The 13,963-nt window shown below is 35.8% G+C and overlaps 1 protein-coding gene across 2 annotated transcripts in view; it reads right to left on the bottom strand.

The window, feature by feature from the left end:
• Positions 1-698: 698 nt before the first annotated feature.
• Positions 699-13,963, bottom strand: part of LOC146002491 (uncharacterized) — a 29,959-nt gene continuing 16,694 nt past the window's right edge. For both annotated transcript variants that reach the window (XM_083140371.1, XM_083140372.1), the window contains exon 4: positions 699-3,405. In XM_083140371.1, the coding sequence (XP_082996497.1) occupies positions 3,226-3,405 (180 nt within the window). In that variant the 3' untranslated portion in view covers positions 699-3,225. The remainder of the gene's footprint in view (positions 3,406-13,963) is intronic.

The raw sequence follows: 13,963 nt of genomic DNA, 5'->3' as shown, positions 1-13,963 counted from the left end.
TTGTATGCTGTCCCGAAAGTCGCTTTCCGTGCAAGAACAAGATTCACCAAACGCACGGGCCAGGCTGGTTTGTTCGGTGAGAATCGTCTGCTGCTTGCAGACAACGTACATACATGATGGCTTCAAACTGTACTGGTTCGGAAAATATATTATATTTTAACAGAGCACAATGTGAAGCAACATGCGCAAGATGAGTGTGCCTTAACTGTTCTTAGAATGTCATTAAAATGAGTAACAGTGTCAGCAGTAGAGTTTATTTCTGTCAGAAGGACATGCCTTCCATGGGATGCCATGCAGAAACTTTCTCTAAACAAAATGCTGTGCCTGCGCTTTCGTCTAGTGTGTACCATAAGTCTGTAAAATAACTGGTTTCACCTGGTCCACGAGCCCAGTTATCTTTGATGAATCCGTTCGCTTCGTTAAGACTTTCGGAACGCACTCAATGTTTTTTAATGTAAAGACTAAACTCCATGGTGTAACAGCTTCATTACGTCAGCACATCCAGCCCCATTGCCTTCTTTCTTTGGAGACTGCAGTCCTTTGCTGTTGCATCCAAACAATGCCCCAGTTGTCCTCACCATGCTGTGCAAAAAAACTTCCTGGACTTCTTACTAGGAATCGGACAAGGAGCGCTAGCCATGGGAGCCATTCACTACTATTACTTAAATGAACTACAATAAATGATGATAAATGTTTTATTTGTACAAATTAACAATAATCATCTGTTCATTTATGTACACATATGGTCACAGATGTTTTCATGAAAATGCAAAAGTCTATATACGGAAACCATGAAAATACATCAGCTTCAAAAATACAGGAAATATAGTGTCATGTAACAACTGCACAGCAAAACAGTAAAAAATTCACACTGTGTCAATGTATGATAAAATATACATACAAGAAAACATGTTGCATTAAAAGTCTCAACTTGACACACACTAAGGATTTAACAGTAAAAAGTAGGGCCGAGTCGATACCACTAATACCAGTGTTGACACTATTTCATATTACCACTCATACCAATACTTGAAAATTATAACAATCCAAAGTATTTATAAATTTTAATGTACAAGTTGTATCCATCTTACTAGAGTTTTGTTTTAAAATATTCGTAATTTCACACACTACAATCATTTAATCCATTTCTCGGCACAATGTTGTTGCACATATAATGAAAATCATGAATTTTGCATAATTGTCAGAATTCTTAGACTTGCGAAAGTGTGGTGTGAACCTGGGCTAACAACCTAACCTAACCTAACTCAGGTTCAATCCTGGTCGAGCCTGCATTGAAAATTCTACTAGACAGGGTGTCTACAATTTTGTAAAAACAAAATTCCCTGACTTTCCTAGGTTTTCCAGACTAAAGTCATTAGGGCATTCATATATTATTTAAATATGTGTGTAAGAAAGTCACTATAGTTTGACTAACACCACACTTCGAATCCCACTGAACCAAATTTTGAGAATATTTACTTCACATGTAAAAGGATTGACTTTTAACGAAGAATTATTCTATTAGCATAAGTAATACATAATTATAGCAAAATTTAGTAATAAAATTCTAATACCCTGAACAACCTAAAAATTGCAACAAGGCAGTGACAAATTCCACAAGCCACTCACACTAATAGATTTCTACATGAAAATAGTTCAAAACATGCCTTTTTCCTACAGTACTTAACATACAATTTCTACTGTAGTACTGTAATACTCAGTGTTTCAATATGAAGTACTGCCGGTCCCCATGGTGCAGTGGTTAGCACATCATGCTATGATGCCAGCGGACCTGGGTTCGAATCCTGGCCTGGGCATGGATGTTTGTGAGTGTCCATTCATCAATTTCATCATATCATCACTCATCCCCATCTTCACATATTAGCCAAAAGTAGCACAGAAAGCAAAGTAAAATAAAGCAAATTAATCAATCAATCTGAAGTATTGTTTATCCACAACAAATTTAATTTTAATTGTCCTGTTTTTCTTTGTTCAAAAACCTACTTTTAGTGCACTACTACAATAATGTTGATTTTTCCAGAAACAGTAGTTTCCTGACTTTTCCAGAAAAAGTAAATCCACTGACTTCTCCAGAAAAAGTAAATTCACTGACTTTCCCAGAAAAAGTAAATTCACTGACTTTTCCAGAAAAAGTAAATTCACTGACTTTTCCGGACTGGTAGACACCCTGCTGGACTTGCAGAAAGTATCGGCTCAGCCCTAGTACAAAGTGACCAAATAAGTCATTCACTTGAATAATTAGAGTTAAGAAGGCACACTAATTGCATTAGACTGTGTATATATATAAAACATTCCATATTTAATATGTACTGTTCAGTTTCCAGTTTATACATGTAAAAACAAGAAAAAAAAAACTTGTACCAATACCTTTCCACACTATTATTGGTTACCATTAATACCAGTTCCAATATTTTGACACTTCAGCAATTTTAAAACAAATTGAAATATAATTAGATTTGTTTATAACATTACCATAATATACTTCACAGTATTGGCTAATACAGAAAGTATTAGCATCAGCTCATTTTTTAGAAGATATTCTGCATAAGGCTACCATATTTTCAGTTATTTGTTACTAATGATCAACAAAAATAAATAAATATGTGATAGATGATTTGAAGGTGGAATAAGGAAACCTGGATCATAAAAAAGGAGTTAATTGTTTCATTCCTGAAGCTGCTTGTGCAAAGTCACAAACTCAGAAATCGTGAAATGAAATTATGGCACTGCATCAGACTGCATAAATATTTCATTTTAATAGAAAAGGAAATATTTCACCTATTTTTGGGGCATTCCAAAGAAACAAACAGATTGCAGTCAGAAAAAAAGGTGAAAGAGTAAAAAATGATTTATTTTAAAGTCCACTTTATGCACAAAAGGCTAATCAGGATTGGACCTACAGTTTAAAGTGGGATCTAAATCACTGTGCCATGACCAGGTATCGAACCTGTGATCCCTTGATTACAAGGTGTCGACTTCACCGCTACGCCACTGGGGAGGCTCAGTTGAGTAAAAAGAGAGGACTTTTCCAACTAAATTGGTAAATCTGGTAGCCGTAGTTGTAAATCATTTTTTCAATAAAAGCAAGATAAAACCACTGATATTTCTAGCATTTATACATAAAAATTCTTAATGAGGTCCGTAAATTGTGGATACTCCATGTATTTACATTTAATATTAAACTTTAATTACCAGTTTTCAGTCTTATGGTTCCAAATTATGTTCTGGACTGCCAGTTGGAGATTCTTGTATCCTTATCTCAAAGCAGCAACAATTAATTGTTCTGCAGGAAGGGTGGTGGCACTTACATGCTAGGTCACCTTCCATGCCACAACACAGGGATCCAGGGCAGGCACTACATGTATCACAGCAAAGTAAGGGGCCCTATATATAATAATAATAATAATAAAAAAGTTAGTTACAAACCAATGTACTTTTATCAAAGGGGATTGATTTAAATAGCGATTTCAATCAAGATTTAAATAATTTATAGAATAATGTACATATGATTTTGTAGATATCAGAATCACTGAAGGAGAAGAAAAAAAACAATATACAGTACGTAACATTGTTATTCGTACACACAGAATTTCCGAAGAAAAATGTCATATCTACTAGTAAATATAATCATTTTCATATGTACCTGGAAATTAATGTTAATGAAGGTTTCACCAACAAATGTCAATAAAAATTTATGTTCAAAGTGTATAAACAGAGCATATAATTTGTGCAAAAAGAGAAAAACACGCTGTTTCATGCAACATTGTTATTTGTACAGGCAAGAGTTTCAATCTTCCTCGCATACAGCACCACCACTATTCGGGCGATTTTGTGCAGTTTGCAACTTCGTAACAAGTTTGAACATGCAGGTGCACTCCCCGTCAAGCGGAATGCTGGTGTAGGTATTGTTGTAGGCCTATTGTCTATGTAGCATGTTCGAAATGGGCAAGGTGAAGGAACTTAGTTCCGATCTGAAGGATGTTATAAATTTGGCCCTTAGAGGTTATTTGTTAAGAAAAATTGGACAAACAGTCAATAAATCACACTCCACAGTTCAATACATAGTAAACAAATTTAGAGAGGATGGTTCAACACAGAATGTGCCAAGAAAACCAAAAGAGAGACAGTTGAATAAATGTGATGAATGCTTTATTTTAAAAAGAGTGCGAGAAAACCCCGAACTAAGTGTTCCTCAGTTACGATCGTTGGTAGAAAATGTTGCTGGCAAGATGATGTCCGATCAAACTGTCCGATGTGCCTTGTGTAAGCATGGATATCATGGCCAACTACCACGAAAGAGGCCGTATGTAAATAAGGTGAATCGCAGGAATAGACTTTCATCACGCAAAAGAGCACATCCACAAGAACCAGGAATTTTGGGATAATGTCATATGGTCAGACAAGTGCAAGATTAATATATACGGGTCAGATGGGATAAATAGGGTCTGGAGAAAATCAAATAAAGACAATGGTCACATTAACACAGTTCCAACAGTTAAACACGGTGGTGGCTCATTAATGATTTGGGGCTGTAAGTCGTCCAAAGGTGTTGGTACCATCCAGTTTATTGATGGTATCATGGATGCATAATGTCTATTTGAACATATTGAAGAACAATGTACAACAGTGCCCAAAAAATGGACATGCCGCCTATCTACAAATTCCAACAAGACAATGACAGTAAGCATACGGCCAGAGTTAACATAAATTGGCTAATATGGAATGTGCCCAAACTACTACAAACACCAGCTCAAAGTCCAGACTTAAATCCCATTGAGCATTTATGGGTAATTTTGAAGAGGCGAGTCCATAAAGCAGGCGTCAAGTCCAACCAAGAGTTGAAAACTGTTGTTCAAGCCGATTGAAATAAAATAAGCTCTGAAACTGGTTAATTCTATGAAGAACAGGTGTCAAGCAGTAATTAAAGCCAAAGGATACGCATCAAAGTATTAGAACTGTCAGTCAATTTGCTCTGAATATACTTTTTTCTTCTTTCTTAGAAAAGTTGTACAAAAATGGCATGTTTCTCTTTCGGTTTCATTTAATTTATTATTTTCATACAGAATTTGGGTAAGATTTTATGTTCCTAATGATATTAGTTATTGAATTGTAAAGAAACAATTTCAAAAGAGTGTATTTCCTTTCAGATACTAAAGCATTTTCTTTGAAAATCCGTGTGTACGAATAAGAATGTTACATACTGTATATGTACTGATGGGGTGAAGCTCATATGAAAGGAAATATAATATATAAACTGTAAACACACTTAAATTTCTCTTGATTTAAATTTATAGGCAAAAATATAAAACTTATGTGTTCAAAAATATGCAAAATACTAATCATGTTTAACCGTAAATAGTGTCATTATCATTAAACTGTTATTTTCACTGGAATAAAAACTACTGAAATTATTATAATTTTGTTAATACACTCAACAAACATTTCCATGGTAGATTCATATATACAGTATCAGAAACAGAAAAATGTATATTTATATATTTTTTTTATTTGCTTTAATCAAACTGTTCAAATATTTAACACGGCCATTTACTAGAAAAAGTATTTTTATAGAAAACCTATATATATATGGTGTTAAAAACCAACAAATTTTAAGGATTTTTTTTTTAATAAGGGGTTTTGAAGGGGAAAATTATACAAAATTGACCATTAGTTATCTGAAAAGTTTCCTGTAAGTTATTTCAACCCTGGCAAATAAGAGTAATACGTACAAATACACTTCCTTGCACAACAATAATAGTAATAGTAATAATAATACAAAGTAATGTAATTAGACACAGTGGACACTTTTAACAGTTCGTTTACTTTCTCACATTAAAAATGTTGCAATAGGGTTATTTGTGGCTGAACTTTGATTATTGTAATGAACAATAAAGAAAAGAGGAGGTACTGTTGTTACAAACATTAACACCAACACCAAACGTCATTGATGTTGAACGAACATGCCGCAGTTCAATTCAAGCTGATTTGAGAGGAGGACGTCTTGCGAATAGTGAATCGTATTTGTGCTAAATTTTGCAGTGATATTGTGTTTGTACACTGTCGGTATATTTTTTTTTAATTTAATTATTAACATTAGAGTGTCATGGGTAAAAAAAAGTGACTTGACACCGAGAAAGATTGCTGAAATTAAGACACTAATAAAGACTAAAATATTCTCTAATCGAGAGATTTCTCGAAGATCTGATGTGTCTGAAACATCTGTGAGGCGAATAAAGAAGAAAATTCAATATGGTGGACAGTGTAAGCCACAAAGGAAGGACAGATGTTGGCGTAAAACAATTTTTACTCCAAGATCCTTACGCTGTTTGAGCAACATTTGTCTCACAAATAGATTTGCGAGTACAAAAGAACTTAAAGATAAACTTGAAAAGAGTGGTGTTCATGCATCTGAAAGAACAGTAAGGCGTAGGCTCTCTGATATGAACCTGAAGGCACTCAGACCTGCTAAGAAGCCAAAATTAATCCCTGCTATGATTCATAAACATTTTTGTTCGGCAAAAGCTCACAAAGAAAAAGATTTGAACTTTTAGAGATCTATTTGCTTTACTGACCGTTTGAAATTTTAGGAAATAAATCTCAGTTTGTGAGAAGACGACTAGGTGAAAAATATAATCCTGATTGTGTTGTGCAGACTGTCAAACATCCGATAAAAGTTATGATTTGGTCAGTCATTAGTGGAAAAGGTACAGGACGTCTGTCTTTGGTTCAAGGAACAATGAGGCAAGAACAGTATAGGGAAGTGCTTAGAAGAAATTTGCTACCTCAAGTAAGAGAATGGTTCCCAAATGGAGAACTGTTCGTATTCATGCAGGATGGAGCCTCATGCCATACCGCAAAATCAATAAAACAGTTTCTACAGAGTGAAAATGTCCCTCTCTTGCCCTGGCCAGGAAACTCTTCAGATATAAACCCAATTGCAAATGTTTGGTACCTTGTGAAAAAAGAAGTGGCAAAGCAGACAAGTACGAGGAGAATTGGCCTAATTGAAAAAATAATTCAAGTGTGGAATCACCATCCTCATATGAAGGCAACAGTACAAGCATGCATTGATAATATGCCAAGACAAATCCAAGCACTGACAAAGGCCAAAGGCAGCTCAACCAAATATTAAAATTGACTTCCAGTCATAGGCATTGTGTAACTAATATTCAAGAAACACAGAAATAAATTATATTTGTAATTATTAATGTATCAAGTAATTATTTTTGTTAAGGTTCACATGTTATATTTCATGTAATAAAATAAAAAATAACAAAATAGAGAATAACAAAAAAAATTAAGATGAGATAATAACATCTCCTTAAAATGTTTGCATAAAATCTGGAGGTGTGTCTAATAATTTGGCCATGGTCTGTAAGAGAAACATGGAATTAAAGATGACTACAAAAATCTAGACAGATATTGAAAATCAATTTGTCAAATTACATTGGTCGGCATGATTTTTGGCATAGAGAAAAGGGCATTTCTAGTATGAATTCAATTATGTTGTCGTAACTTTTCTGTCACACAAAATTTTCCTATAATGAAGCTTTTTACCTCTTGTATGTTATGCATGCTGCAGAACAGTTTGTTATTCCCGTTTCCCGTAATCCTCTTTCGACTGAACAATAAAGATCACATAATTTATGACTGTATGTATGTACGTATATTAAATAGGAATTCCTGTGAATATCATCTGTTAACTCGAATGATCTTGTTGAGAATTTGAAAATGTTCAAAATAAGACTGTTTTTTTGTATTCCGAACTAAAAGGACTTCTTCATGCCATTAGAATGCTTCTTTCTTAAACACAGTAAGAGTTTCAAGATTTCTATCGCAAGGAGACAAATAAACTTGATGATTGAACATAAACAAATAGAGACTGCTCATTGACATTTCCAAAACTAATTGGAGCAAATATGGTCTAGTCGGTAAGTAGTGGTATTGATGATACTACCAGCACAAAAAAAGGAAGAGCCTCTTCAAGCAGGTTTAGCTATACTTAAAACTAGCTTAACATGAGCATATGAGCTTTTCGATCTAGTGTGGAACCCTGCCTAATCCAAGATTTTTGTAAAAATGCCCTCGGGAATTTCCCGAGAAAAGGAAGAGGCTTCTCAGATTGATTTGCATATACTTATAAAAGGCACTTCTGTGAGATTGTTGTCCATAAATTTGTCAAAAATATGCTTTTTTTGATATTGTTTTGGATATACTTAAAATTAAGCCAAGATGCTCACACCCACACCCACCCACATACACACCCACGCCCACCCACACCCACACATATTTACTTCCGGTCCACTTCCGGTTTACTTCCGGTTTGCCTACTTCTGGTCCTGCAGAGACCCTCTAGAATTGCTCCGTGACCCTCTCATTTCTTACATCATAAACATATGATTTTTCTCCTATGAGAATAACACTACATATGGTGTCATCAGGGAGTGTTTCGTGGAAGAAAAATCTCAAATTCAAAATTAACAAAACTTCTAAACAGCCTCTAGATTTCAAATAAACAATTTTCACACCTCTATCTTGAAAAATAGGCAAGTTATTCAAAATCTAGAGAACTGTAAGATATTTTGAAAAATTTAAAGAGACTAAAAAGTTGCATCTCGCCATGCTGAGTCCAAAGCAACAAACCCCATGTCTCTAGCATTTATAGTTCTCAAGATATGAGAGAAATAAAATTCTTAACTGCCCGGGCGGAATTAATATATTAACTGACACAGTTCTCAGCTCCCGTGCTAGGAAATCAATATATTGATTCTCAAGAGGGAAGCAAACAGTTCTATTTACCTTCAGCAGTTTTATTACCGGATCAATACTTGTTGAACTAGTTCCTCGGATTCCCGAGGCGCAGCGCTGGCAACAGGTGGGGTCGGATCGATACTTCGAGCAGAACAATTCTTATTAGCAAAGTTTCTGCAGTTCTATTCGATTAGTTCCAGACAATTCCGCTCCCCTCAGCGTGGAGGCGCTGCGGTATTAGATTGCATGTACGCTCAGCAGAAAAACGGGATGTACACTCAGAAGAAAGTACTTGCAAAAATATTGAGAAGGTCTCATGTTTCTGAATGCACCCCCAACCCACCCCCACACACCCCCAACCCACCCCCAACCCAACCCCACACACCCACACACACACCTACCCACCCCTAACCCACCCGTACCCACACCTACCCACATCTATACATATTTACTCCCCGGTCACTTCTATTGCATCATGTTGTAACTATTTAATCAATTAATATTGTATGACATAATGCGATGATGTGGTGTTTTCTGATTGGCTCTGCAAATCTATATAAGCCAGGGCACAGTGCAGATTCTTCACCATTGCTGGATTGGCAGTGGAACCCACAAGTGGGGGATAGAACCTGAACAGGCTCCACCAAAGTATAGGAGACTTGAAGCATATAATTTGGCGGAATAACCCAAGTAAGGTCATAGAGACAATATACACTGGTGCAGTAAAAGCCAATTTTTGGCAGGGGGGGCCAAAGTGGTTCCTAAATACAAAATAATTAATATCTCAAGAACTAATTGACATAGAGCTATGCAGTTTTTTTTGTCTGCACTGGAATAACCCTAAGGTCATAGAGACAATATACACTGGTGCAGTAAAAGCCAATTTTTGGCAGGGGGGGCCAAAGTGGTTCCTAAATACAAAATAATTAATATCTCAAGAACTAATTGACATAGAGCTATGCAGTTTTTTTTGTCTGCACTGGAATAACCCTAAGGTCATAGAGACAATATACACTGGTGCAGTAAAAGCCAATTTTTGGCAGGGGGGGCCAAAGTGGTTCCTAAATACAAAATAATTAATATCTCAAGAACTAATTGACATAGAGCTATGCAGTTTTTTTTGTCTGCACTGGAATAACCCTAAGGTCACAGAGACAATATACACTGGTGCAGTAAAAGCCAATTTTTGGCAGGGGGGGCCAAAGTGGTTCCTAAATACAAAATAATTAATATCTCAAGAACTAATTGACATAGAGCTATGCAGTTTTTTTTGTCTGCACTGAACCCAACTGATTAAGCATAGAGTTTTGATTTGAACCCCAAGAAATTTTATATAAATACCAAAGCCAAAAATATTAACACACATACACACATACACACATATATACATACACACACACAAAGCACAGTGCTGAACCCAACTGATCCAGCATAGAATTTTGATTTGAATCCCGGGAAATTGTATATAATAAACAACAAACAAAAATGCCGAATCAAAAATATTGTAACCAATGCAATAAAAATATATTAAGCTCTAATTGGGCCAGACACCAAAAGATTTGTAACCCGGACAAATACAGAACTCCCACAAAAATATGCCCCAAATGCCATGGAAAATATAACATGGAACATAAAGATACTTGCTCTGCACAGTCATCAACACAACCATCTACATCTGGTCTGAAAAGGAAGCATGAAGCACCTGTTAATGCTGGACCTGCAAAGCAGCCACGCAATGCACCACATATCCGTAGCAGTTTTAATGGCCAATTAAGAGATTATCCGTTTGTATCAGAGCCAAAATGTGGCATTGAGAATTTTTTGAACAGTATAAATTCTGATCTGCAGGCAATTCTTAATGCACAAAATGGCTCTTATAAGCTGTCCCTCAAATTGTTTACTCAATATAAGAAACCAAACGGCACAAAATTTACACAGCCCCACATAACAGAAACTGTACCGGTATATTCAAATGCAAATTCAGACACAATAATAAGCAGTTTGATGGATCAATTGAACATCAAACACTCTGAATTTGCTGCAAAAGAGTCTGGATGGAGCCTATGCGGCTCCCCACACAAGTTATATGTTAATATTTCCGAATTTAACTCATTACAAGGTTCCACATATGTGCCTTTACCTGCCAATATTAAAAACAAACAAGCTGTGGTTAATATTAAAAATAATGATGAAAAATGTTTTTTGTGGTGTATTTTAGCTGCTTTGTATCCAGTTTCAAGGAATCCTCAGAGAATAACTTATTACAAACAACATGAACATCAATTTGACGAGGCAATGGAGGGCTTAGAATATCCAATGTCTGTTCAGAATATTGATAAATTTGAAAAAAGAGCCAGGCATATCAATGGCAAACAATTATCTATTAACGTATTTATTTGTTCCACCGGTCGTGACAATTGCTTGATAGCACCTCTCAGAATCAGTACACTTGATGATGATTCTGCTGTTGCGATTGATCTGCTCTTAATTGAAGGGGATGACACATATCATTATACTCTGATAAAAAATCTTGAGGCTTTAGTCAGAAAACAACTAGACAAAACTCATAGAATATTCAAGTTGTGCAGAAGATGTTTGACTGTATTTGATGGTCAAAAAATGGTAAATGGGGTTCGGGAAGAAAATGCAGAAATTGCAAAAAACAAGTTAATTGAGCATCTGAAATACTGTGGGAACCATAAACCTGTTCATATGGTGATGCCAATGCCAAGTGAAAAAGCAAAATTCAATAAGTTTGAAGCCTTGTTGGAACACCCAGCATATATTGTCTATGATTTTGAATCAAATCTCAAACCTCTTGCATCCTGCAATCCAGATCCTGAAGATTCTTCAATCACACCATACCAGCTACATGAACCTTCTAGTTTTTATTATGTGGTTGTACAGGATGGGGTTGTTAGTAAAGAATATTTATACATGGGAGCAGATGCCATCAAAGAATTTGCACATAGAATAGAAAACGAGTGCCGTGACATAGCATCTAAGATCTTATTAAAATCAAAGCCTATGTTGCCTTTAACAGATGATCAGATTGAAGATTTCAACAATGCAGAAAAATGCCCACTATGTGATTCTGAATTTTCAGATACAAATAAAAAGGTGCATCACCATTCTCATACAGATGGTAAATTCTTAAAGGCCCTGTGTAATAGCTGTAATATTAAGATCAAGAGACCAAAATTTGTCCCCATATTTTGCCATGGAGCATCCAATTATGATTTCCATCATCTGATCAGGTATGAGGGGTTTGACAAGCAGAATTTAAATATTTTAGCAGAAAATGATGAGAAATATATATCTATTAGCAAAATAATTAAAGTTGATGGTGTTTCTATTCAATTAAGATTTCTTGATTCTTACAGAATTTTATCGGCTAGCCTGGCCACACTGGCCACTCAATTATCTGATGATCAATTCAAAATCACACGTGCCATGTTTCCAAATCAGGACCTGGAATTAATTAGGCGGAAGGGTGTATATCCATATGACTATGTTACAGATTTTTCTAAATTTGATGAGTGTTCCCTGCCACCACAAGAAGAGTTTTACAGCAAAATCAGAGGATCTGGAATCACTGATGATGATTATCACCATGCCCAATTGATGTGGAACAAATTAAAATGCCAGACATTTGGTGATTATCACAAGGCATATTTGAAACTTGATGTGACCCTCTTAGCTGATGCAATGCAGGCATTCAGAAAATTTTTTATGCAAAATTATGGGTTGGACCCAGTGTATTTTTTCAGTGCCCCGAGCCTAGCATGGGCTGCAATGTTTTTCAACACCAAAAAGCAATTAGATCTGATCCCAGATCAAGATACGTATCTGTTTATGGAGAAATGTATAAGAGGAGGGATGGTGCAATGTCCCCAGAGATATGCCAGAGCAAATAACAAATATATGCCTGATTATGATCCAGCACGGCCATCAAATCATATAGTGTATGTAGATGCAAACAGCCTCTATGGTCATGCCATGATGAAAAAATTGCCACATGCAGAGCTTGAATGGGTAGAAGATTTTAATATTGAAGATCTTAAGGATTTTGATGACAGTGACTATGGCCTCTTCTTAGAGGTTGATCTGACAATTCCTGATGATTTACATAACAAATTTTCTGATCTGCCCCCAATTCCCGAGGTTCAGTGCTCACCTGGCTCTAAACAGAAGAAGCTCATGATGACACTGGAGCCAAAACAGGGCTATGTCATATATTACAAAAACCTCCAGTTCCTGATGAATCATGGTGTTCAAGTGACCAAACTTGGAAAAGTTTTGAGGTTCAGGCACTCAGAATGGTTGAAACCATATATTGATACAAACACGGAGCTTCGAACATCTGCAAAGAGCCAATTTGATAAGACCTTGTTTAAATTGATGGTCAATTCTGTGTATGGCAAAACTATTGAAAATGTCAGAAAACATACCGATGTTAAAATAATTACTGACCCCAGCCGGAGCAAAAAATTGGTTGCAAAGCCCAACTTCAATTACAGAAGAATTTATGATGAGCACATGGCACTTTTCAACATGAAAAAAACAAAGATTAAGTTTGATAAGCCTATTTATGTAGGGGCTGTGATATTGGATTCGGCCAAATTACACATGTTAATATTGTATTATGATGTGTTGAAACCTTTTTATGGTGATCGTGTAAAACTGATGTACATGGACACGGATAGTTTTATTCTTGATATTCAGACAGAAGATGTTTATCAAGATATGGCACAGCCTGAATTATTTAAATATTTTGATACCAGTGAACATACAAAGATTCAACCCCACAACAAAAAAGTACCCGGCATGTTAAAAGATGAGACACTTGGTGATGTTATTGTGGAATTTGCTGGGTTAAGTGCCAAGATGTACAGTTTTATAACATGTAGTGGTGTTGCTGCCAAAAAGGCCAAGGGCATTGGCAGAGTTACTGTGGAAAAAGATCTCCAATTTGAAGATTACAAAAATTGCATCAAATCCCAAAATTTAATCAAAACATCGGAAAATAGAATTCAGAGTGTGGATCACTTATTGACTAGCAATATTGTAAGAAAAGTGGCCCTGGACCCACATGATGATAAGAGATGCATTTTATCATGTGGCATTCATACTTTACCATGGGGTCATTGTGATTTGAAAAATGGGAGTCAATGCCCAATTACAGAGCATG

This window comes from Lepisma saccharinum, chromosome 18, assembly GCF_977018435.1.
Source record: "Lepisma saccharinum chromosome 18, izLepSacc3.1, whole genome shotgun sequence".
In the NCBI taxonomy this organism is placed as follows: Eukaryota; Metazoa; Arthropoda; class Insecta; order Zygentoma; family Lepismatidae; genus Lepisma; species Lepisma saccharinum.
This window is presented reverse-complemented; position numbering and strand designations above follow the sequence as displayed.